Raw genomic sequence first — 27,544 nt, forward strand, 5'->3', positions numbered from 1 at the left:
ATACGAATTTACTGAAAACATGTTTAAGATACATTTGAAGCTATAGGACAACTAAGATTGTGCATAATTATCTTTTGTAAAATATCTAGTTGAACATTAAGAAATTACTTATGAAGGGAAGTTTTTCTAGATTCTCCGTAGTCATAATCAGTGCCAAAATCACAGTCCCTTTTACGATCCAGTTCCGTCTCTTTTTACTCGAACGCGCCCCTTCTGACAGTTCAATCCGAGTAGAACATTTGTCCTGGATTTCCCAACCGCGCGCGCTGCTTGTTGGTTACATTGTATCAATCTCTACTGAAGGAGATAGCTGCGAGCAACCAACAAGACTGTGCACGGAAGGACACATCGAAAGCTGAGGAATGATCCTGGGTTGGAATCGGTCCTTCTATGTTGGATTAATTATGCAATGAAGCAAGAAAAAAATCTTTATAGCTTGTTAAATTTAACTTAAAGATGTCCACTCGAGCTGGTATGTTCTATTTGGAACGGGGAAGTATGACGGCAGGAGTCCAGTGAATCGCTGGCCTCTCCTTCCCTTGCCGTTTCGTTGGATTTCTTGGGGAGTGCATTGGTCCTTGGGCATTAAGGCTGATTTTGACATAATTTGACCAGATTTTCGTGAATAACTTCCAGTCATCTTTATCTATGGAGTGTACATAACGAGACGTCGCATCGGAATTAGTAAGAGGGGTAAGAGTTGTCTTAAATATCCCGTTGTTGTTTTTGGTCCACTGCTAGCACTACTAGCTATGAAGCTGCCATGGAGGGCTAGCTAGCTAGCAAGCTTTTTTTTTTTTGCTATCTAGCTAGTTAGCTTAGCACACTAGGAGGAAGCTAGCTAGCAAGCCATGCAGTTTGTGTCTACTTTGGCTTTGCCTCCGATCTCATTGTTCGAAATAACATGCTAGCGCGTTTTCGAAAAGTTCATTGCAGTAAGCAAGTTGAATAAGGTTAGCATATTCCGAATCACTACCAATGCTCTCAATGTAAAATGGGTTTCTACATAGGATTTCTATGAAGATTCAAACTCTGTTATAGTTAAAATTATAATGCTACAAGCTAGCTTTGCATATTATACTATTATTGTAGCTAGCTAGCTGGCTAACAAGCCTATCCTAAAGCGTACTAGCTTGCTACCGAGCACAATGCCTGATAGCAAGAAAAGCTTTAAACATAATGTAAGAGTTCCCTTGTTTACTTATCACCAAACAAGTTATATCTAATGTAGCTGGAAATGTCAGGTTTTTGGTCTACAATTATACATTAGATGACTTAACTTGGTATATGAACCCAATGATTAAATTGTGACTTCTCATTGTGGAGCACGTCTCGAGTCCATTGAGCTGTTTTAGGACATGGGCTTCAGGCTTCTTGGTAGTGACCCAGAACGAAGATAGAATTCATCAAATTAGCCAACAAATTATTGAAATGTTGGAAAATACTCCCCATGTGCTCTTTGAAAATCCACAGAGTTTAACTATGTAAGTCATATGTTCCTTATGCATACCATTTGAGCAGAATGATTAAATATATTTTATTTTGATGCAGACACACCACATCACCACTGTAGAGGCCAACAAATGTAGGGTTTGGCACAAGTTTTATAACACTTGGGTTAGCCATTTACAATTGGAGGTCGACTAAGGTATGTTGTGAGTAGTTGGCTGGCAGTGCCTCAAATTAATCAAGGGGATTTCCAGCATGTGTTTTGGAGCTGTAAGTATTTGAAAGTAGTTGTATATTGGTAGGAAGCTTTACAAAGTTAAGTAAAACTCCAATCATCTCATGCCACTGCTCCAGTTGATGACATACTCGTGATGTACACAAAGGTAATGCAAGTCTGCGATGTGAAAACACTTTGTAGACTTATGGCGACTTGAAGTCCCTATAAGGGGTAACTAAATGTGAAAGACAAGGGCTACAATGTAGACTTGCAAGGGTTGGTCAAGATGACATGAACAGCTTAAATCAAACTATTCATTTGTTTTAGTATTTGTTTTAAGGGCATGTTGCATGGACAATCAACATGGAGGGACCTACTTCTCCTTTTATCCTTTTTTATTGATTGAAACTTGTTGTTTACCGATAGTTGGTGAGAACAACATGAGCAATCCAAGAGCGTCATTGCTATCACTTTGTTCATATTTAATGGTATAGGGGTGTAGATAAAAATGCAAAATCCTGCATACACACAGTTGCCTGATTTGCAAGGCATAGTTGAATTGACAGACATCAAAATGGTACTGGTTACTTGAGATGGTAGGCTGCACATAATATCAAGATTCTTTTTAACCCTTGTGTTATCTTCGGGTCGTTCTGACCCATCAGTCATTGTGACCCACCGTCGTATTGCGACAAATTTACCTCATACAAAAACAAAGTGAAGCATTTTCTTTTAACCGTCGGGCTGTCTCAGACCCCCTACATTGCAATGGTTAAAATATTTTTTTGTTTTTTTGTTTTTGTATTGGGTAAAATTGGGTAAACACAACGATGGTTCGTTATGAACCTTTGGGTCATGTGACCCGAAGGCAGCACAAGGGTTAAAATTTGTATCAATGCTGTTGGCTAGCAGTGGATGATGGAGTTTACTAAAGAAAGACGGACGACTCAGTTGTGCAATTGTAGCAAATACAAAATTGCAAACTGTTTTTGTGTCCAGTCAGATGATTTCCCCTTATCATCCACCTAATTTTCTCTTTTAAATGTTTGTGCACATGATATAAAGCTTGTGTTGGTATGACAAAGTGCCCATTTCAAGGTCTGTTTTTGGGCATGCAAACCTTGGGATTCTACTGTAGCTGAAGATTTCAGCGTCATTACGTCAGCAACAGTCTAAAGACATAGACAGCTAGTCTCCCCCTCAATGAAAAGCTACATTTAAAAAATGTCTTGTATAAAATTCCGAGCAACATCTCACTGTTCTCACTTATTTCTGTCAACATTGTTTTTGAGAGATGTAGGCCTATTCACCAATGCGTAATTCTTGGCTAATTACAAAATCATTTTAGCTTGTATACACACAGACCCACAAACGGAATGCTTCGTAAGATTATGCTACGACACTTAAATTGGGCACATTGGTTGTGAAAACCCCAAATTGGCAGGCAAGACAAACCAATCGATAGATTTACACCCCCCAAAAGAAGTGTTCTGGAATACTCAAAAGGTGCATGGGCAGTGAATTTGGCCCCCCCAAAAAATCCCACGTTATAGAGTAGTTCATTTGTAGTGTATTTGCACAGTAATTTGTGTATCAAAGTGAAAATGACGGCTGTAGGCAACAACAAAATGTAGGATATCTACTTTGACGCATTTTGAATCACTTAGAAGTAAGTAGTGAGATCTTTCTATTGACATTATCAATATATAATACTCTGGCTCACATTATCTGTCCCAGTACCCTTAAATGTGACCCTCTACTGGGACACTTTGGTGGCTCGCTAGACTAATGTACTAGAATCTAGTTCTTATTTTTAATTTGTAAATGTCTTAAATTAAATTCTGTTTTTCAATATACTGCACAATGCCTGGACTATCTTTTGAAAGCAGTTTATACTTTAATTTTAAAGGTTATATTTAAATATGTAAAAAATATTTTTACGTCTTAAAAAAAAAAAGCATAACTACTAAGCATGTAACAGGGTTTCCCGCAGTACTTTGCAGCCAAGGCGGCTGCCTGCCGCCTTAACTATGGCGTAAAAAAAAGAGGAAAAAAGCTTGGATTCCCCAAGCTAGGATGTGTGTGGCTGTGTTCACTGGAGCTATACAAAGAGGAATATGCAAATGTATATGAAAATATTAGTGCCAGTGGTGGATACAAAGAATGTCAATGCATATTCACTCGACCTAATGGAAGTGAATCTTAGCTCGATAACTGTCTACACAATTACCCACCATTAAATTAGATTGGTTTTACGTGTCCAGCCAATATAGGTAGCTAGCTAGGTAGACTAATTATGATTCCATTGGCCTGTTTCTCGACAGGTGTTGGGAATGCTGACATCCGGTTAAACAAAGGTGCTTGTCTAATTGTATGTTGAACTTTATCGCTTTCGTAATGTGTATATGTGAGGTAGAGTAATCAGAGTAATCCTCTGGCTATGGCTTTAATAGGGGTTTTAATCCTCCCCTTTCATAAATCACTTTCATTGTTTGGGTCTGACCAAAATAATTTGTTAAATTCCATCATATGTGATGTCCTACATTCATTTGGTCTCAGTTGGCATCAGTGTTTTGTTAGTTTGTTAGGCTTGGCCTAGTGTCTTCAGGCTAGATGCTGAATGTTTAGATTGAGATTGTTGAGATCAGGGGTGGAACGGTACATGTATTCGTATTGAACCGAAACAGTACGGGCGTCACGGTTCGGTGCATGAAATTGGACGGAGAATACACTGTATAAAAATAAATAAAACTTGCGTGCAAATTAATTAATGTAATGCAGAACTACTGTTAAATACTCCTGTTCTTTAGGGACACCTAATCTGTTGCCCCGCTTTAGCTCTGAAGCTCTGATTGGCGCCGCCATGAGTCACAGATAGCTAGCAACACTAAGGACGAGTATGGCGAGTGGTGGCGACCCACGATAGATGGAGGACCCGCCAGCCTCTTTAAGATCGCAAGTTTGGGAAAATTTCGGTTGCCCATTCAGTTACAGTAGTAACCTACAGGCGTGAGAGTGTTGGATAAGACGAGCACTGTGTGTCGGCGTTGTTCAGCAGTTGTGGGGTATGTGAGTGGAAATACATCTAACCCGCTAACACATAACGCATCTGGCGTGTGCTAAATGACTAAAAATATCCAACGCCATCACCCAGGCGTGCCAATCACTGGAACGAGTGATTCTCTTCCCTACAGTGCTTAACCAGCCTTTAGATACACATACAAATAGGGCCCAAAAAATCACTGACGCAATCGGAATTTACATGTCATCTTCAATGCGCCCGTATTCACTCGTAGAGGAACCTGGTTTGTTTTGCTTTTCCCTCCGTTGTACCGAACTCGTACCGAACCGTGATGTATGAACCAAACCGTGACTTCAGTGTACCGTTGCACCCCTATTAGAGATGGAAACATGGTTTGGAAGCCTCTTTGGACACAAAAGACAACCTCATAATAAAATCATAATAAAGATCAGAATCCAAGTTAAGATTCAGTTAAGTTGATAAAAACAAGCTACATTTATCATAGTTGGCCAACAGCTCTCCAGAGCAGTGGTTATCAATCCTGGTCCTCAAGTACCCCCTGTCCTGCATGTTTCCCTGTTCCAACACACCTGATTCAAATGAATGGTCGTTAGCAGGCTTCTGCATAACAAGATAACGACCCATTCATTTGAATCAGGTGTGTTGGAGCAGGGAAACATCTAAAACATGCAGGACAGGGGGTACTTCAGGACCAGGGTTGAGAACCACTGCTCTAGAGAACTGATATGTTTACAGATTTTCTGCCTGCTCACCTTTTTGGTTGTTAGACTCATTTAAAACTTGGTTGCAGCAAAGCATCATTATGTATTATTTTTTGCAAGGGACAGTGCCATGTTGGAGAATGGGCACATCTCCAATGCCACCTAGGCCCAGTCGGCATCAATAAGCATCCACAATTATTGTGTGACCTATTACCGGACTATTACGTTTCCTACCAGTAGACTAGGTGCAGGCCCTAGGATGCTGATGTTTTAGGTTGATGTGAAAAAATGATTTCCATCCATGCAGTTTATGCCGTTGTCCTAGCCTAATTGCTTGGTTTAAGTACCAGATCCATAGGACTCAGAACCTTGGTTAGACTACTACTTGGTTAGTATGGTTTAAAGGCCGATTTATACTTCTCCGTTTTTACGGAGACTGACACAGGGAACGCCCTCTCCGACGAGGAATTCCCTCTCCGTGCCCTCTCCGAGCCCCTCGGAGAGCTCTACGTGCACCTCCTGATTTTCCTGACTATCCGTCTGTCCGTCCGTCATTTTACGGATACCCCTTGGCTGTGATTGGTCCGTATTAAGAACCGCTTGCGTCAGGGGCGGGGTTGCCGTGATAAACAGGACGAACAAGTAAAAAGTTTTTACAATTCATATTTCAGCTAAACGGTACATGTAAATCAGCATCTGAATTAATATGTGATGAGAAATGGGCAGTGTAGTTGCTGAACATGTGTGTATTTTATTGATGAAACGGCTAATTTGTAAATTTGCTTCGACTTCTCGATAACCTAGGTAAATAAACACTCGACGATGACTTTAAAAAAAACATTGCGCCACCTACTCTTCTGGCGGTGAATTGTTTTCAGCACCCACAGCCCTCGGAGTACTATAAATTCAACCAATCCGTCCGACTCCGTCCGTCCGTCTGTCCGTAACTGAGTCGGAGAAGTATAATTCGGCCTTAACAGGCATCATTGAGAGTGTGGCAAATTTACATATTGCTCTACACTGAGATGTACTGCTATAATAGGATTGCCAATTAAAATGTTGGTATGAGATTGGCTATAAAAACAAAAGGAAATGTTGTCCCAATCCCTCTTTTTGCCTTACTTCTCCTTCGTGTTCTATCTTGTAAAACTGAAATGCTATTTTAAACCTTGTTTTGTGGACATGTGAACAAGCACAGGAAAGTAAATTTAAATGTAAAAGTCACTTCTGTTCATGGCTGTCTGGTTGCCTGGTTGTGTGACTCAATTCACTCTTACCTCCAAGCATAGAAACTTGGTTAGTGTTTTCCTTTATAGTCACTGAAAGTTAGGTGGCCAGAATGAAGGAGAATATGAAAGTAAAATGAATAACAGGACATTAAAGGACAGAGAGAAGAATGCAGCTGTTCAGGCATGAGATCATCTCTTGAAATTATTCAGGAATCGTGTCAGGATGCCATGGGGACTGAGGCTGTAAATGGAACTGCTCTTGTCACTGCCGAGATCCTTTTTGAGCACAGAAAAAAAATCGATCTGGCAATTTGTCAGACCCTAAAGATAGGACTTTCCTATCTAACTGCTGCCAGTGTGGTATTTTTCCAATTTCCTCCATCAGTTAGGTGGTGATATTTGGCTAACTGCAAAATATCTGATGAAAATGTAGACAAAATACAATTCAATTTTCACAACACTTCAGATGAAAATTTACATACATGCCGGATTGGAAATGTGTCTATTTAGCATTACAAATAGATTTTAGGGTCAGGTACAGGACTCGTTTGAACACATTTTATGTGTCTGATACAAAAGCTATTTTATTCATTACTGTATTTAGAACTGTCTTCATGCACACTAAACACATTTCAACAGCCTGCTCTTTTTTAATAAGCTTGGTTTTTGAAGCCCAGATTCCCACTTGGTTACGAAGTAAGATGCTCCTGTATTGACATTTGTTGAGATTGATGCTGGCTGACCCACAGGCTCCTGATTCCCATCACCTGGAGCAGCCCTGTGCATTTCTATTTTGGTAACCAGCTCAAGCACACAATCCAATTACATGGAGGTTACTGTGTGGCTCTTTGGAAGGGACCTGTCTTTAACCAGCAGGGAGAGAGAAATTGCATCCTGGTCAGACTCTGCACATTCAATTGGGTTATTACTCTGCCACAGTAAATTATTGGGCTGTTCATGGCAGGTGCCACAAAATATCTTTATAATCTGCTGACGACTCTGTCAGCTTTCTCTGTGGCATACCCCTGTGACTTTTAGCACAGTGGTGTTGTTGAGTGTGTTGTATAGGAGGTGGGAATACTTTTTTTTTCATGGTTCTTCAAACAACGATATTGTGTTGAGGAACTAGGCCATCTGAATTGTTCACTGATGTTGAGATTAATGTTTTGATATTCTGCTCACATCACCCGAGTAACTAAGCAGCTTTAACACTAGATCAATTCCAATAAGACAGTGTGCAACAGAAGAACAACAGAATGCAGTACTGTGGTGTGGTGGTTTTACTTGTCACTATTTCTATTCAGGCACTGTTAGATCCTGGTTATCCATGACTGATTAGGGCTAAGTGTGCTTGTCTCCAGTGTATGCACAGATGGTGCTCTCTAACATTTAGATGTAGAGACTAGATTAGACCATTTAATTAAAGCAATTCAAAAACATTTCATTGAATTGAAAATATTTAGTAGTTTTTTTGTTGTTTTCTTATTGTTTTCTTTTTTATACTCAGCAGCAGAGATAAAATCAAGCCGACATGGCTTCTGTGATGTAGAGGAAATCGGATCTTTGAATGAAAGGACAGGCTCTAAGGGAGGTACTCAGCCCCATGCCTTTTGGTCAACACGCTGCTCACTGGGACGTTTCCTCAGCAGGCTTCTCAAAAGGGCTTGCTCTGCAGTTCTCACTAAGGGCAGTACAGTAGGTCAACTGCCGATAGAGTTACAACCCCTCTTTTGTGGAGGTGTCGGACAAATTAGACCCCGCAACTGTTTACCCAGCCAAATGGGGACAGCTGCATCTCCCTACCCCCAACCCCACCACTAGCGCCACTTCACCACTGACTGTTCTTCCCATGGGGAGCCATCTGCAATTGGTGAGCAAGCAGGGAGATCAAATGGCAGTTGCCCAGTTTTACCTCAGTTGCCAGTTGTAATGAGAGTTCCATGATTCACTACATGTTGAAAACCTGGTGAATTGTGTGCCTGCCAGTTAGATGTGTAGCAGCCTTTGCATAAGGTATTTTTATGTCACCCGAGTCATGTAAGCTAGACTTTTATTCTGCTTTCTTTCTTACCCCATGTTCCAATAGGTCAATAGTGACTAGCCAATACAAGTAAACAGTCAAAATGGCAGAAGTAAACATTATTAAAAGGATCACTAGACCAATATATTAAGGGTCTACTCTGCATTGGACAACTATTGAAGATCCTGTTCAGTTTCTTTGAGAGTAGAAATTAAGACAACATAGTAACAATTACCTAAGACAGGAACACAACAAAGATACCACAACCAATGGGTTTCAACTCATCTGTCCACCAGACTGCAGAATGTTTTTCCTTAGTGCACTAGTGGAGGTCATCCTCTCTTCAGCTCAGTTTATGAGAAAATCATTGACAGAAACTATTAAGTAGGTTGTCAGTAAATGTAAATTTGTTTCAATGTTATTTTCTTAAACTGTAACCTATATCTACAGTTCTGCCATGGCAACCAGCTCACAAAAATACTTAAACTTAGTTAGGTTAAGTTTTAGACTATGACTGATTAATTATTCCATAACCAGTCTGCCACAGAATGTTGAGTCTTATAGACAGGCTACACCCACCAAAGAGACAGCCTAGTCTTTTAGTCTGTTTCTTCTGAGGGTGCATTGAATTGGTGTGCCGTGGCCTTTAGGCCTTGTATATTATCCAGTGTCCTCTCCACAACCGGGTCATGGGGATTATTTGACATGGTTATTTTTTGTTGTTCTCACTATTCTGCCCCATGTTTGCAGCACAAAGAACATAATCAGAATTCATCTCTCTGAGGGTGTATTGATCTCACCTCCCTGGTTTCTCTGAAAAGTCTTTTGTGATGGGTTTGTTTGCTCCTGCAAGTCCCTTATCACAGAGGGAGAGGAGCACTACAGATGTGAGTGTTAATTATTTACTTCTTGGATTGAGTTTGCGTTGGAGGGGTTGTGAGTGGCCAGGGGTCTGCGATGTTCAGAAAGGGGACAAGGTCCTGGCCCCCGCTCAGCCCACCCCCTGCAGGGCTTGAAACTGCAACCATTTAGGTCACATATGCTCCAGGAAATGTGTTTGCGACCTAAAAATTTGAGAGCATTTGTGCGAGTGCAAATAATCGTTATGGTGTAACTTGTTTTAATTTCTTACAAAACGCTCGCTAATTAGTCTACTACTCAGTACGTGCCTGCTGTGAGCTGATACATTGACCGGTTCACCGTTCTATCCAATGTTTCATAACCAATTCAACGTAATCTTTACGTTCTAAACTTTAATGCAGGTTTTAGATCGCTTAAGATTAGCCGTCAGTCAAGTGTCACGAATTTGCTGTGAGATTCAAACATTTCTCACGCAACACATTGTATTTCTCACGCCGAGAAGTAAAGGGATAACTTGTCCTGCTAAAATGTATGGACAGGGTGCAAGCATACTGAGGATTTGTCTGCCGTGTTGAGAGCTGTCTCAAGTTATACAGTCAATCAAAAACAACCCCCCTGAAGCCCTATAAATCTATAACATAATTTGTTATTTTGGTGCTCCTTAATATTCGGAGGGTGCTCCTAACGGTGATTTTTGCTGGTGCTTCTAACTTTAAGTTGGGAGCACCAGTGCCACCAAGTAAAAAAGTTAATTTCAAGCCCTGCTATGTTCTGTGAACTGTGAAAGACAATTGTACATTTGTAAATGGATGTTATTTACAGTCATTGTAAGTATACCAGTATCATCAGCAAACAAGCCAAAGTCTGTAGTTGTGTGTGTTTTGGTGGGTGTGGTGGGGGGTTGTCAGGAGAGTCAAAAGGACCACCTGTTCAGAGTTGGGGAACTTGGGCATACCAAGCGTAGTTGTTTGAGCATGGTAGGTAAGCCTTTGAGATTAGAATCGTTATTTTGTCAAATAAATCAATGGTGTATCTTAAATAAGGTTGCAAGGGGGTGAAAAATGCTCTGTAAATTTCCAAAACTTTCTATGGGAAGTTAATCTGGGGAAATTTGAGGTGGAAACTTTCAAAATTAAAGGGATTTAATTGGAAATTTGGGATAATTTATACAAACTATAATACATATAAACACAGTTTGATAATATATCTTTTATTTAATTTAATTTATAATTGTTTGAGTAGAACCGTAATCAAATATTTCATTAACGAGAATTGTTTGAATGACTGTATAGTCCTTGGGCTCAAATGCATAGTGTGGCTTCAATACTGTAGTATTGTAGTTGGGCTACTTTTTTTGCAAAGCTCGTTCTGTCTGCATGCTAGGGTGACAAAAGTAAAAGTCCATTCATCATAATCAATGTTGTGTATCAATATGTTAATATGAAAATCCTTCCTTTTTAAAAGAAATGTTGTGGGCAAGTCATATTGAGAGGTAGGCGACAGCAAATTTATAAGTACACTAAATTTTTTGCAGAATAATGCAACTGCTTCAGCCAAATTGTGAGGGCTCCATCTTAAAATGGACATTGATATTGCGTGTGGCTTAGACCGTTTTTGAACAGATATCGGGTTAATGTTTTGGCCTGCCTTCCCTGATGTAATTTTATTTGAAGTGGAATCAGTGAAGCAGTCTTCGGTCTAAGGAAGATGGAACAGAAATTATACCAAGAAATGCTACCAACGTCTCACAACATGCTTCAAAATGTTTGTGAGCCTGTTAGAACGAGAGTCCAGCAGCAAGACTACTTTTAACAGCTCTTAGTTATACTTATTTAATCTATATGAATGTACAATTAAATTAGATTTATTTGTCTCCCAAAACTAGACATATTTCACTTAATTTCATGTCACTGCACTATCTTCAGTCAAATGTTTTTGAAACAACAAAGAATTCTGAGTTTTCATTGTCCACTTCAAATAGCATGTCTTGTTTCAAACCTCTGAAGGTGAGTGACAATGGTTATCTGCAGATTTGTGTGGCGAGAGAGCCGGCCCTCAAAACAATTGGGCCTCATTGTTCGTCAGTCAGGATTTGGCCTTCACTTTCTTATGGTTGCCATAGTAACCTTCGGAAGGTCTTAAGATATCTGAGCTAGGCCATTGGGATTCCCATGGATCTTGCCCAGTGGTTATATTATTGTGTTTGTAAGGAAAATTCATGTAAATACTATTTTCAGGGTTGACTAGACTGCAAATAACTTGGACTTAACCTTGGACTGGAAAAGTATCTGCTTCTGCAGCCAATTTTTTGTAGAAGTGTTATCACAGCTAACCCTGTTTTTCTTTTTCCTTCAGGGCAAAAATGTGGGTAAATGGGAAAGGAATACCTAAACCGTAAGGATTCTGTAACCCCTGCCCTAGTGCCCCAACCGTCTGAGAAGGTGTCAGACCTCATTGAGGCAAACCTGGGCCGTTGGCACTAAAATGTCCCTAAGTGGTGGCACTGCAGGCGGGAAAGGTGTGGACTCAAATGCGGTGGACACTTACGACAGCGGTGATGAGTGGGACATCGGTGTAGGAAATCTAATTATTGACCTCGACGCCGACTTAGAAAAAGACAAACTCGAGATGTCTGGCACCAAGGACGGAGGGTCCATGGCAGCACCGCCAAGCGCTGTGGCAGCGTTGCCTGACAATATCAGGTTTGTTAGTCCTGTGTCTGGCCCTCAGGGCAAAGAAAGCAAATCCAAATCTAAACGCAGCAAGAACTCTAAAGACAATGGTAACAAGGCCTCAGCTGGAGATGGGGCCAAGAAAGAAATTTTGGGACGAACCCAAGCAGAGCCAACGGGCACAGTGAGTAGTGCAGGAGCCCCTACCAACAATTCCACCACTGGCAAAAGCACAGAAAAGGGTGGCAAAGCCTCCCGAGGAGTGCTTAGTGGTAAAAAAGACAAGGAGGGGGCAGGTGGGAAAAGTAAGAAAGAGAAAAGTGAGGGAGGCCCAGTAGTGGCAATAACTGCTGCTGAAAAGGAGGTTGTTTCTCAATCCCAAGCTACTATGGGGGGTAATCGCAGTGCCCCCTTTGAGAACACACAATCGACAGAATTGGCTGGAGCCGATCAAATGGGGAATAATGCACTTGAATCTGTTGGGATAGTCCCAGCGTTGACCATTAAAACTGAACCAGAGGAACTGGAGAATAGTAATAATGAATGCAGAACACTGAAGAAGGTGAAAAATGAAAAGGTAAGTTACATTTTTTTATTTGCTGCTTTGGATCATACTCGTTGATGTTTTGTGAATCTAAAAGTAATTAGCTGAGCTGTGAGCTTTAGTTGTTGTAGCCCAAACATTGTAGGCATTCCCGAGGGTAAGAGTGCTGATGAGTTTATCCTTTTAGACCCTTTTGGTTGCCTGGTGTGGCTGGAGTTATATTTGAAGGTTGTAGATGCATCATTAATCAAATCATCCACCTGTTATTTCTCCTTTATCCCTTTTGAAACCATAATATCATACAAGATCAAGTAGCTGGACTACAACAGGGCACATTGTGAAAATAAATCAATGAAAGTCCTGATAACTAGTGCTACTTTTGGTTTACTAATAACTTGCTTTGCTTTCTCCCATCTGAACGGTAATGTTGTTTTAGTAAAAACGAATGAACAGTTTCTTAAATATTTACCCACACATATCCTGTCTCCTTATTGAGCTGGTTCATCAGTGTGTGTATTGTGCACAGCAGAGCAGCCTTTTCATGGTCATGCAGTACAAAAGCCTGCAGTGCTGGGAAGTGCTGGGGACTGTTTTGTCTGTTGTTGGGCTCCATTCTTAATCCCACAAGCCCAAGTAATGCCTGCTGGAACTGGGTGGGGGAGGGGTGAGGCCAGAGCGCGCCTTGGCTTTCCCTGCTGCGTAGAAAGTGAAGTGTTAGGGGGAAGGGCTGAAAGGGCTGAAAGTAGAGGCCAGTTTGACTCCTTAAACCCAAGTTCCCCATGTCAGGAATGCTTCAGAGTATCCTCAGACAACTCAAACATGGAAGGAAATCTAAGGGCAAATGCAACCAGAAAAAAAACAAATTTGAACAAAGGAAAGGGGTCACCACTGGGTTCAAATTGTTTTGAGTCCATAATAGTAGCCTAATTTGTCCTGTGGATGTTTTCCACCTTCAGATGTTTTATATATAATATGCCTAATTTCTTTCTCATTTCTGTATCAGGACATGTGGTAATGCCTTGAAGTATGTTGCACATGAATCTGTTGTTCATGTTCCATGAACTTAAGCGCTATCCGTGCCAAGTAAAATAGACAACACAGGCTAATTTGGACTTTTCATAGTTTTGGGCATAAGGCATACTACTAATAGTTGTAATTTTTGACCAGGCCTAGATTTTTTTATGTGATTGTCTTACTAATCATTCCAAATGCAGTTTTCTTATGATTAATCACTCAGACTCTTAGCTAGTGTTTTAGACTGTGTTCTTCAAACAATCTCTGTCCTATGACAGAGACCCTAAAGCATTGGCTCTTGGTGCTGAAATAAATCATCTCTGCTCCCTCAATTCCAATACTGCTTCCCCCTCCCCCATCCCTCTCCCGCCTCTCATTATACAAGCCTGGAGAAGCCAGGCACCCGTCAGCTGCCTCAACGTGATGCTGGCCTTGACGAATGGAGCAGCTCTCATGGAAAATTACATTGGCAATGTCAGTTCAAAAGAGGAAGGAGTGAAAAAAGGCTGTGCTTAAGAGTGAAAGAGCATGGCCCCCACTCAGTGTAGCTGCTGATGTGCTGTTTGGGGAGAATGGGGTCTCATGAGAGCTTGCTTGATTTCCTTTTCTTGCCTGTGACCGACTGACTGGTGCTATTGTGTTACAGCACATTCCTTTTAACTAGTGCCAGGGCTTTAAAGGGCTCTGAAAGGAGATGAGTGGGTTTTGAAGAGAGGGAGTACATAGAATGTCTTCCCCCGACAAAAAAAAACGAATTCCCGTCCCTGTGTCGTTAGGTGTTTTCTTTGCAGGTTTGTATTGGTACACTACCGATTCCACGATCCCTTTTCGCATATTTTTTTTTACACGTTTGATAGAATGTTTGCTTGGTCCTGTTGGGTTGCTTTCCCATGAAGCACTTTTTTTTTTTACCTTGTGGCCACATATCTTTTGTCTATCTCAATATGTTGGAACTATTGCCTAAAGGCCTTATTGAATTCAAAACATTTCACCAAATGTAACCTATTTCAACTAGGGTTGCACATTTTGTGCGTTTTCCTTAACCGATAGTTGAACAAGTTAACAATCAATAATCAATTATTCATTTAAAGGTTGTGTAGGCAAGTTGTGCGAAGCTAGCTATTTTAACTTCAATTCCAAACGATTCGAACCATAATATCCCACTCCCTTCAAAGCCACTCCCACAAAACTATAGTAACGCACATTGAGTGCGGGGGAAGGTAGACAGACAGATGGCTCGTCCAATCATTAGTCAGGGTACAGCTTAATAATTGGTTGTGTTTATTACAGTCTTGCGTCGCCCACAGATGTTGGATTAATTTCATATTACCGTCAAACCTTTATATGTATTAGTTGCTATCAAGATGTTAAGTTTATTTAGGCAAATATGACTTGAAGTTCTCAACAACATTGCCTACCCTGCTTTTAAGGACAAAAATACAAAATGCACATAGCACAAATAATTTTTACGAACAGCCGGAGTTCGCTAGCTACTAGTAGAAGTGCAACTGTAGCTAGCTAAAGTTAGTGCTAGCTGGTGTCCTGTACTATCCTCAACCCTGTTTGTCACTGCCTGACTGAGCGAGCAAAGGTGTTTTTCTGTAGGCTACTCGTGCTGTTGTTTATTTGGTTTCAGGACTTTGCAAGTGATTGACGTCCTTTCACGGTTCCAGGTGCTCATCCTCTCAAGTGGAGAGAGAATGGAAGACCGTTTGAGTTCTGTGGACTGCACAGCTCCACAGTCGTACAGCTTTGTTATTCTTAATTAAACAAATCCAGTTAAGCATACCTAGTAATCAGAAATGGGCCTATTTAGAGTTAGAATGGGACTTAAAGTTGATCCCTCAACATTGCCAAAATCAAAAAGCCTATAGCGCCATGATAAGACCGGGTGTCTATTCATCAATGGCTTCTATAAAAATGGAGAACCTCAAAGCCCCAGCCAGTATCTCATTGATGTACCTAACCCTTTCCTTTCCAATATTAGAGATTGGTCTATGGCCTATGTTTTTTTTTCACGAAGAGCAATTATGTAGCTTTCAACAATACGTTTATGGGATTGCAAGAGAACTTCTTTTAATATTTGTAGTTAGCTAGCTATAATTATTACGTGGCTGAATACTTGATTATGTTGGCCTACATTAAATGTTTCACAATTCTAACAAACCTTGCATCTCTGCTTGCATGTCTACACTCTTCCATGTTGTATGTTTTACATTAAGTCTCTGTAAACATCAGAAGTAGTGTATACAACCGAACGATAAAGCCGAAAACAAGGCTCCTCCATTTGTGCAATACTGGTTGTGAGGATGCGGACATTCATACCGGTGTATTTCTATACCGTTCATACCATCCACACCTACATGGAACCGACTTGACGTTGAAAAGGTTTTTAGATCAATTGATGTGAAAACAGTGGACACAGATTTTACAAAGGAGACAGACAAGATACAAAACTTTGCAAGAGCCAAAAACTCTTCTCAGAATTTGCCTACAATACCAGACTGAACACAGTGTCGTTAACAGACAACAAAGACATGCTTGTTCTAGAAACTAGACTGACTTCTAGTAATGATTCAGAAATCGACAAAGAACTGATGAAAACATCAGAAAACAACATACAAGATGAATATGCTTCAAGCATTTATGGTGACGTTTTCCCAGTTTAGTAGGTGTCCTCAGTACATATCTTTGGACATGAATAATTATTTAAATACATTATGCTTAAATAATAAAACGTTTCCTCCACCTCTTTATAGTTTACAAACTAGCGTTGTCTTGCCTGTAATTAGGACACAGCAAATAAACATTGCTAGTGGTTTTACTTTTGTGATTTTGACATTCTGTTGTTGTGCATGTAGGCATGTTTTAGTAGAAGTAGTTTTTATTTGAACTGAGAAAGATCAATTGAGGCATTTTGCCTATAGCTGCTGAGATTCTTACACGACCTGCTTCTGCCATTTTTAAACAGTTGCCCCTGGGGAGCCCCTCACTACTTCAGCAAAAACACTCAACACTAATTGTTTTCCACATGTCTGCCATTAGCCTCTGTCTCCAAAACAACGTTAACGGCTTTGAGGTTACAGGCAAAGCACAAATACAGGTCTCTAAAATGGGAGGTATTAAAGGAAGATTTTGAGGGACGGTTTGTTGGCCTCCACTCTGGACATATGGTTTAGGTGGTTGTTGATGTAGCTGTGGTGTTGAGGATCTGGGATTGACGGTCAAACATCTTGACAAAAAAGAAGAGTAGAGCTTCGACTCTGACTTCCATATTGCAAATCTTGACTTTGTATTTGTTTTGTCTCTTTTTGAATAGGACACATTTTATTCATTAACCTATATCTTTTTATTTCCCTAAAACACTTGATGCGAACTGTTAAATACCTTTGTTCAGGTTCTCTTGAATTTTACAGAAGCAGTTTGGAATGTAAAATGGATGCAATATTTTCTTATTAGACTTGGGGAAAGAAGGGATTTAAAAGGGTAGAATACTGTAGTTTTGGTAGGGCCTATGTGCAGCAAGTTTACAAAAACAATCTACAGGGTTCTTTACATTGTGTTCAAGAAATGTGTTTTGCCAATTAGGTCTTGTTTCCTCTCCAACTTTCCAATGAAAATCTAGTCATGCGAATACCACTCGGTGGACAGAAAGAATTGAAATAGACTCAAAGTTTGAAAAGCATTTTAGCTGGTTGACTTCAGTACATTGTCTCTGCCTATTACAGAAAGGCTGAAGCATAGGTTACTCCCCATCCCCCATCCGCCATCCCCCACCACAGAGCAGAAGCTCTGCTAGTGAATGGTCGTGGCAACGCTGCGGGCCACTGAGTTTATAGTCTTGTCGGACAGTGTTCCAGGAAATCCTCGTCAAGAGTCACGAGAGACCCTTGTGTGGAAATATTTAATATTGGAACCTGGTCCTTTCTGGCCATAAACAGTGTCTGTAGACATTTAGCGGTCTCCTTGACCTTAAAAAAATGCTGGTGCTTGATTTGTGCCCTCATGCTCTTTCCTGAAGGCTCCTCAGTGGTGCAAGTTCTGCTTTTGTACACAAAGGAAAAGATTTAGCCCAAGTTACTTTTAAATGGCAAGATGTTTCCACCAAACCTTTTTGAGATGGAAAGTGTACAGTCAAGCTCTATCTACAGCCCTGAATGCCCCTGCCAATCTGCACCTATGAATTCCAGGCAATGCATCTTAGATGTTTAGACTGTCAACAAATTTACAAAAAACAGGATCTTCCTCATTTAAATGTGTAGGTAGCAAACAGTTGTTTATCTGGCTCTGGTACAATCCTTAATCCAGGGCATTTTGAAAAACAAACATGACATTTTCTGTAATCTACTTTTACTCAACATATGGACTCATTGTTAAAGGAGGCTGTTCCTGTTTTTTTTATTTGCGCCTAAAGGTGTTGCAATAAACTGTTGACTTTCACAAAGCTTGTTGAAGAGCCTATGAACCTTGCCACATCATGCTGGGTGTCCACATGCTATTTTGTTCCTACTGTATTACGATAACAAGGTGACTTTGGCAGGAACATTGCAGCACTGCAGCTTTCAAGCTGAAGGATGGTAGTTCTTTGCCAGCATTTTCTTCCGTGCTAATTTGGCAGTTGGTCCCCAAATTAACAAAATAAGCCTTTTTGTGACCCCTTTGTTCCAAAATTGTGAAATGTTAGACGAACAGTTAACTGAAATGGAGCAGGCTCACTATATTGATTACTCGTCTTTTTTTCTCAGGTAGGTTATTGAAATTGTTCTGGAGTGTACACAACAGTAATATTCTCATTAAAATGGATGGGGTTGGCTACATGGACACAAAACATCTTGAGTAAGTCCTGCAAAAGTGATCACAGATCTGTCAAACAAAGCCCTGTCGTGCCTAGTCTTTCCTCTCCCTCTACTCCTTTCTCTCTTCAGCTTTGTACAAGGCGTGTGTGCATTTGTGTCTGGATCAGGGCGCTGCGAGAGAGGCATGTTGGGGGAAGGGTGAGAGGCGAGCTTGCACTGCTAATTCAGCTCATGAAAGACTTATGCAGCAGGAGCAGCTGTCTTCCATTGTCAGCTAGCAAATTTCCAACGCGCCTCATTTCGCCTCTCAATGCGTGAGTAGCAAGAAAGCAAGGGAGGGGGGGAATAGGGTGGAACAAACAAAGAATCAAAGGGAAAAGGGAGAGAAAGCCAAGATTTGAGATTTTGATTGCTTCTTGTCAATGTATTTTTTCTCTTTAAGGTTGAGTTAGGTATAGGGTTAGAAAATGCTCAAGTAATAAACAATGAATCTTATCCTAGCCCTGCTATTCATGGGGAAATAAAATGGCTGTGCTGTGGCGAGAGGAAAGAAAGGGCACATGAGTGGTAGAGGAAGAGTGTGAGGGGGAGAAGACCTGAGGTTAAGGAAGGAAGGGGGAGGAGAGGACTGTTATGAATGGTTGAAGTCTTTAACCCCCTACACACTGAATAGTTTGTTTGTGGTCCTTCAGCTGCATGGGGCTGGTGGAATGAGAGGGAAAGGCTGTTGAAAGGGCTAGTCTATTAAGGCAGACACAGTTCCAGGCTTACTGAATCCTTGAGGCATGTGGTCTGATTAGCAGAACAAAACCCACACAGTGGGGAGGGGCAGACATGGCTCTTTCCATTGCATGGAATGTTCTGCCTTGGCTCTATAGGGAGAGCTGGCAATACATTTACTCCTGAACCAGTGTGGTAAACCATATTCTGTGACTCTAAATATAAAAAAAACACGTTACCTTAAATCTCAAATTAAGTCATGTCTAAATAGTTTTTCTTTAAACTTAATCTATAATTAAATCAGAGGCTAGTTCAAATATACGTGGTACATGATGAAATGCTGATTAAGTTATCTGCTAGTGTTTATTTATCACCCTTTTCTCTTGAGACTACTGTATAAGCCGTTGTTCTCCCGCTCTGTCTCACAGCTCTATAGGAAGTCATTAAACGGCAGATTGAAAATATCTGGTTTCAAACAAGATTAGCTTAATTTAACTATTTGCCAGTTATGCTTTCTGAGAAAGAGAACCCTTGGTCTTTTACTGTTGTCTAAGTGCGGGTTCACACGTAAAGGTCAGTTTCCTCACTCTAATCAATGTTAGGATGATACATTTGTTAACATTTTCCAATTGGTCTGGTTTGCGATCACAAAGGCCAAACTCTAACGGTCCAGAAATGAAAAAGAAAAGTTGTGGTTAGAAATGTAGTTCAGTTATTGGTCATACAGTTACAAACCGCATTGAGGGGGTTATGCTCCAGGATTCGGTTGAACCAGACTAAGCAAGGCTGGTGTGAACACTCCCTTCTTCTATTCTATCCAATTGGTAAATTCCTCAACTTGGCTCCCACTGAACCAGGGTTGCAAATGACCTCACATTTCGCCCTCATACTGAAACCACTACAGACTATTTGTAGAATGTCAGTGTCTCATAGTATAATCAGTGGTAAGGTGCATTGACAATTGTGATAACATAAGACCATTTATTGGTCTAACAACATTAAAGTGACATGCCTGTCTGTCCGTAAACAAACCACAATCTCAACTAAACTTGTTCCCATTTTCCATGAATGACGAATGTAGTCTATAGTGTAAATTATTCTTAAGCATTATTGCAGTGCAGTTATTGAGTGTAAACTAGATCATATGCAGCTTTCTGAAGGGCTTGATAGACCTAGTGGCCCCTCAACACAAAGTTAAAAGCAATCAAGTAACCAATCCATGGTCCATTGCAAAGTCAATATCTTGCAGTGTAACAGGTGCACCGATATCAGTCTTGAGCTGTGGCTTTGTGGTTTAAACTTATTTTACTCTAATGAGGTTAGTGTCACAGACAGGAATCCGTTAATGTGATTAAAAGCATTCTTAAGTACAGTAAATAGAAAGTACACAGGTTTGTGAGGCATGCGATTTACTTGCAGATTATTGTAATGGGAGTAAAATTGATATTGTGTTGACTTGAATCATGTTAGACAGGGTCAGCAAACCCATTTAGTGGCCTTCTGGTCCTCATTAATTACCACAAGCCTTATGTAGTGGCATTGTCTGGATCAGTTGTTATGAAACAGTTACAGTCAACCAATTTATGCTTATTGAAGAAATCATACTCTTAATAATAACAATCATATTAATAATGAATAAACTGAACGCTAGCCTCAACAGTAATCCTTGTGAGCATGTCCAGGACATCTTTGTTCCAACAAGAGGAATGTTGTACAAAGTAAACAGGCATATAATTAAATTATCTGTATTTCATTTCAGGAAAGTACGTAACATTGAGATGTGCTTTACCAGCAGGAAATTGCTAGTAACAAACTAGCTATGTGCAGTAGCGTCATCACCAAGTTTTTGGGCTACCTCAACTCAGTACAAATTAGTCATGTCAGTGTGCGGGCTGAAATCCAATGTCATTGGTTTGTCAGGTTAAGTGTGGTGTCTGTTTTAAGTTTATTTAGATACTAAGATCTTCCTTCAGGATCAATGAAGGGAATTGAGTTATCTCATTACACTTGCATATGTGCTCTGTTGTTGCAATTTAACTATGAGCAGTCATTAAAATACACACTTGTACACTTCCATCAAATACCATGTCTCCAAGCACAATCATTGCATCTCCACAATATTGTCACTGCTCTCAGGCACATGACTGCTTACCTGTGCAATCACTAGGCAAGTCTTTTGGGTGATTTAAGGTGATATGTCAACCCCTTGGTGCTTGGGTGATTAAGCCCTAATGACTTTTCCATACCAGTTGTCTTTATTCATATCTTTGTATGTATTTAGCTGGGAGGCCAGAGAACAAAGATTTCATGGGGCTTTACTCCAATCTGGTGATAAAACACAGGCTAATTGAATATCATTTGATTTCCCGAGGAATACAAATATATTTTTAAGATGAAAATGTATAAGTGACTTCGCTGCTTCCTCTGGCATCTGTTTGTGCTGTGTAAATTCTTTATAGCTGGGAAGTTTAGATCTGAGATGAAGGGATTAATTTTTTCTATTCTAATCCATGTAGACAGCTAGGCCCTTGTGATCATTGCCACCCCTTCCCTCTCCACTCATCTCTTTGAATACAGGGCCTTTCTAAATCACCCTAAAAAGGATTTCCAATGGGATTATGCAGCTGATAGAAATGAAAGAGAACACTGTCTTCATTGGGAGCTGTGTCAAACATTTTGGATTACAGTGCAAGAGTGTGTCGTTCAAATTATGGGATTTTATTTGGAGAGATCATTACTAGTGCCTTCCCATCCACATTCAACGAACCTATAACTGTTAATGTAATGACTGGAAATATTATTATTATTATTTTATTTTTTTTAAATGGGGTGGTATTTACTGTCTAACATTTATTTTAATTTAGGGATGGACTCCCTTTAGAGGCTCCCTTTAATTGCTCTTACTCAACAAGGTCTTTTTCATGTTACTTTTCATTGTTCTTGTCTAGGGCTTTGTGATGCTTTTGTTTTGACCTGTGTTTTAAATCCAGTTCACCATCTCCTTTAGTGGTTCACTTTCACTTGAAAGCCCAAGGTGAGGGTGTGCGGACCACTAACACCACTAACAATTTGCTATTCCCCCCAAAAATAGAACCGTGTCCCATCAAATGCACTCCTCTCCTACCTTGAGCTTGGTAAACTACAGCTGAGTATCAGCTAGCCTTATATCCTTTTCAGGATTCCCATTTCCACACATTTTTGTAAAAAATACAATAAAATGGCTCTTGACATAAAAAAGTTTGCCTTTTCCTGGCTTAGTGATATGGAACCATTTGAAAGGTCCGCTGGCCAGTCAGTGTTTACCTGAGTTACATTAAAGCAGTTGGTACTCTCCATGTCACCAGGGTCAACTTGGTACGTAAATAAGCAGAGTGCATTAAACGATGGCTAGTAGAGGAGTACAGATGCAATACAGGGGTCGACTATGTGACACTCAGACTGTTATGATTGAGACTGGTGGGTGAGCAAGAGTGTGTAAACTATATAGACAGTAAAATTATTCGAACAGTAAGCTACTGCCATACTCATGCAATAACATGTTTACACAACCCAGGTGAATCGCAATCTGCTTACCGGCAGTGTGTAATATAGTTTTTTTCTGCAAGACCAACATTTTGAGGAAACTTTTTTTTAAAGAACTCTTTATTCATAAGTGCAGCATTGTCTCCTTGTATTTGCTGCTTGATGCATTTCAAGCAGCCAGAATTTCACAACACAGATTAAGATACATGTAGTTGCCACAATCTTTGAATGTCACTTCACAAAATAACATGTTTCTTGTCGTTTTTATGCACCTTTCTTCAAAACTTGGTTGTGTGCCATGGAGTTACAATGTCTGAGGTGCTAGGAGCTTTGATTTTCAAAGCTCCTAGCAAAAGACTTCCTCAAAAGATGGGTTCACTTCAAAGTCGTAGCCTGGCATAGCCAGACCCAATCGGAAGCTGTCAGTTCATTTGAGATTTCCTGTTGGCGCTGACAAAAGTGCTCCTGGATGCGATTGAATTGAACAGTGCAACAAAATGTGATTTTAGTTACTGAAAATGCCTCAACATCAGTCCTCTGTACAGTCAATGAATTATTATGATCATCATATCAGGAAAAACAGTTGAGATCTGCCGAAGCAAATATAAAATGAGCTGTCAGATTTGTCCGGTTCCCAGGTTATTAAAGTCATCTTGTTAGAGAATAACTCAATGAAGACTAGTGAAATGTCCTTGAATTAATTAGCCCCAAGCTTACCATCTTTTTAAATAAGAAAGGCTCTTTGTCAAAATATTTTTGTGTCTTATCAATGCACTTTTCCCCACTTCTGAACTGACCTTGTTGTCCGAACATTTTAAGTAACACATGACAATTTCTGCTGATTTACCTTTTCAGCTACCTTTTTACGAATCCACAAAAATCCAATATGATTTTTGTGGGAATTGAGGAGCAATATGAGTGGTAACTTTTTGTGTCCATTTGTCTTTTGGTAATGCTAAATGGACAAACTGATGTGGCATTTGGTTTTGCCTTATAGAACATGTAGACCTTGCCCAGAATGTGCTGGGCTCATTTGATCATGTACTGCCAACAAATAGTGTCCCATTATTTCCCCCACATAATTTGTTTACACAAGTAATCATTTCCTTCAACTAAGAAACGGCATTCCAAAAACAGATGGATTTGCCTGGCAGGATGTGAAAGAGCTTGGATCAATGAAGGAAAAGTCTGTATGGTAATGAGATCGTCTTATAAAATAGGCTAGGGAGTAACTCAGTGGTTGGATTATGCTGAGCTCTCAATTATGTGTTGTATGTGGGGCCTCTTTCTCCACCTGCAAAACAACATTATTTTTAATCATATCAATTAGTTTAAGGTATGCCTTAAATAGAGCTTGAGCGCCAGCAGTTAAGTGTCTTCATTCACATCAAATTAGACTTTTTCCACTGCCAGAGCTAATACTCACAAGTTCCTGCCGATTGGTGGTTTTTGGACTAATAAATCATGGTATATCAAGAGGAAAATACTTACAACTGCAGAACTGCACTTGACCTTAATACTGTTAACTCCAGTCTTATTCATCGCAACACCTTCTGCCTGTGTTGTAAAATCTCTTCATGTAACCTTTTTCATATTACACCACAACACATTGTCAACAGTCACTTACCTGTGCTCCCTTTAACAATTTCTCAGTTGGGATTGTTGAACAGCTGTAATACTCAGTGCTCACCCCTCATCTTTCTCTGCGAGTTTGCCAGCAAGGTCTGGTGCCAACCACAGTCTGTGGGAGATTGGTTTGCACAGACTGTGCACCGACAGTGCTCCCTGGTAAATGGAGATGGCGGCATCGGCTGTGCCCATGGATAGCAGCTGTGTGTGGGGGGTGGCTTGCATGGCCGCCTTGCCTGTTTATTTTTATCAGGGCATTAGCAGATTAGGCACTCGAACTAACGAGGTCATCAAACTATGATGGCTGGGCTGTAGACTTCTGCTTAAGGGACCAGTAGAGAGGAAATGGGAGCTTTTCTATTTCAGTGAATTAAATTCACTTTCACTCCCTTGACATCTCCTACCGACCTCACTGTTCCTTAATGATCCGAAGGGCATGCAGATGTAATTTGTTTAGTGACGGCCTGCTGTTTTTGAACAGACACGTTTGCATGTGCCTCGATTATGCAACTGTCTCTGGGATTTCTGAGGCCTCCATCTGATATCACAGACACATGTGCGTTGTCACTCGGTTAATCTCAAGTACCCCTTTGGTAAATCTAGTCTTTTAGTTTAGATTTAACAGCACCATGGTTCATGACTAGCATTGTGTTTAAATTCAGATTTTCTTTAGATCATGAGGTCTGTCCTGCCTGAGTTTGAGGTAAAACATTTAATAAATAAATCCAATTAATTACTACACCATGGACCTCACCACTTTTCAAAGTTAGAAAGAGCTGGATTTTGCAGACTATTACCTTTTATCATATATTCTTTAAATGCTTCAAGGGTGCTGAATGGACAATTGTTGTGCTGACTACTCAGTGCTATTTGGTGCAGTGTGTGCTTGTGTTAATGCAAAGGAATGTGAACCCATAAATCCCAAGTTCAGGAACTACTTGAAGTGAGTATTAATGTTTATCAACTTAAAGCTTAACATGACTCAATGGGACTGTTTTGAAATGTTGGGCTTGATTCCAAGCAGCAAGTCTTGGCTAGTTTGAGAGAGTGAACAGGCTTGTGTGTGTTGCCACTATGCTATTTGTAGACACCACCCATCCTACTCAAATGGTATGGTACTCCCCCAACTCAAGACCGCATCTGACTTTTGATTAAACACTTCCAACCTACTTGGAATAGAGTGGAATAACATGAGGCCAGACTGTTGTTTTAAGTCACTCTATATAAATGTTATATTATTATTATTTCTTCCGTACACACACAAAACGGTCCATAGCACAATACAAAATATGGCAAAAGACAGACAAATACAAGGTAAAACACATACAATAAGAAATTATTACAACAGTCAGAGTTCCACAATACATAAAAAGAATGTTCAGATATTAGCGTAGACTAAAACGCCAATGGTTCCACAATCTCGAAGTGAACCTAACCGCACTCATAACAGGGTTCACTGGTGTTGCAATGATGTTAATCTACACATACATCTGTACATGAGATTCCTGAGTACAGCAGGACAGGCAGATACATCAAAACTTACAAACATTTGGCTTGTTATAGTGTGAAACTGTCATTGATGAGTGATTTTTTTTACAGATTTTGTGCTGTTTGGCACGCATTACTTTAGCCTCCATTTTAAAAGTGAAATGCAGCTGAAAGTCAATGGCATACATTGACTGGCAAACACACATAGTTCTAGTGAACCTATGTTGCAAGGGAGCATGTTTAATGCACTAACATTTCTCAATGCAAGGCAAATACATTTTTGCACTTTTGATAAGTATTCTAAATGTAACCCACCAGTATCAGAAAAATAATCAACAAAATAGTACACACACTAGGTGTAGGTTGTTATTTATTTACTTTTAGTCATTTAACAGACACTAAATGACTAATGGAATAATGTAAATAATTTGATGAGCAAAAGTTTTGTCAAAAACATTGTTTCCAAATTTAGTCTCTGATGGGGTGAAAGATAAATATGTAACCTACTCAGACTGTTAGCCTGTAGGCCAATATCATTTTTCTGTTAAGTTTGTACCTATACCATAATTACTCAGTAAATATAGCCAACTCACTTATGTTCAACTAACACAAGGGTTTCTTCTGAGTGGTTTGAGAAGGCACCACCCACAGGGAGCCTCTGCACAAGGGAAACGGGCAAACACAGAACTTCTATAAATAGTTTGTCGTTGTGGTCTCCTGAGAAATATCACAGCCTGAATAACAACTTGTTTTCCATGTCTTATGTGCAGGCGATACTTAAACATCCATTGTGCGTAGTTGGTTGTGGTCCTCATAAAAATGCTAGTGCTTTGTATTGTATTAAACTGGAGTCTCCAGTGCCTTCAGGCTGCCACTGTTTTGGAAAAAAATGAAAGTATATTAAGGACTCAAGGACATGAGGATGTATTTGAGGCACCAGTAGCAGACTAATGGTCTATTCCAATGTAACTTTGAACATTATTAAACAGCAATTTTTTGGGTGAAGAGTTTGTGTCAAAAGCCCTATGGTACGGTTGGCTTGCAGGTGGATAGAGAATACATGAACCTGTTACTTTGATTAGCACATCACTGCTTGTTTTTTTCTTTTGTATTTGATCCACCAAACATGTCTGTCAAAGCTGTGTTCACATCAAGATATAAAGGGAATAATCATTGGGTGTTTGGATGGGAATTCAACTGGGCTGAGCTGTCAGTGGCAGCTCCAGAGTTTGGTTGTAAGGTCTCCCTTTTGTGTGAGATAAGGTTTATTACTATGGAGGGCTGGGGAGGAAGAAATCCTCTGAGGCTCAGCATGGCTTATCTGGATTTCTGCTCCCAGTTCAGCCTCTCTCTTTCAGAGCCAGAGTGGGTGACCTTGACAAGAATGTGGCTTATTATTGTAATAGATACCGTTGTTGCTGAATGACTTGCGGTCAGAGTAGGAGGCTATGAGGGGGGAGGGGTAGTTGGAGGCTGGGGGATGGAATATCCGGTATTTCACTACACAGATGGAACTTTGTCAAAACGTGCTGTGAGATGCTAAAATTCAGTTCAATTCAAATGTCATCAGTTATTTGTTTGACTTAAACCAATAGCAATCTGCTTGGAACTGCCACACTGAAACTTAAAATCAGACAAG

General features: G+C 40.2%; 1 protein-coding gene across 3 annotated transcripts in view; it reads left to right on the forward strand.

Moving 5' to 3' along the window:
• The first annotated feature begins 278 nt into the window (after positions 1 to 278).
• LOC134027704 (zinc finger protein 609-like) overlaps positions 279 to 27,544 on the forward strand; it is a 57,959-nt gene continuing 30,693 nt past the window's right edge. For 2 of the 3 annotated variants that reach the window (XM_062470715.1, XM_062470714.1), the window contains exons 1-2: positions 279 to 693; positions 11,876 to 12,769. In XM_062470715.1, coding sequence (XP_062326699.1) covers positions 12,005 to 12,769 — 765 coding nt within the window. In that variant the 5' untranslated portion in view covers positions 279 to 693; positions 11,876 to 12,004. The remainder of the gene's footprint in view (positions 694 to 11,875; positions 12,770 to 27,544) is intronic. The other variant, XM_062470716.1, reaches the window with a different exon arrangement.

The sequence above is a fragment of the Osmerus eperlanus genome, chromosome 10 (genome assembly GCF_963692335.1).
Source record: "Osmerus eperlanus chromosome 10, fOsmEpe2.1, whole genome shotgun sequence".
Lineage (NCBI taxonomy): Eukaryota > Metazoa > Chordata > Actinopteri > Osmeriformes > Osmeridae > Osmerus > Osmerus eperlanus.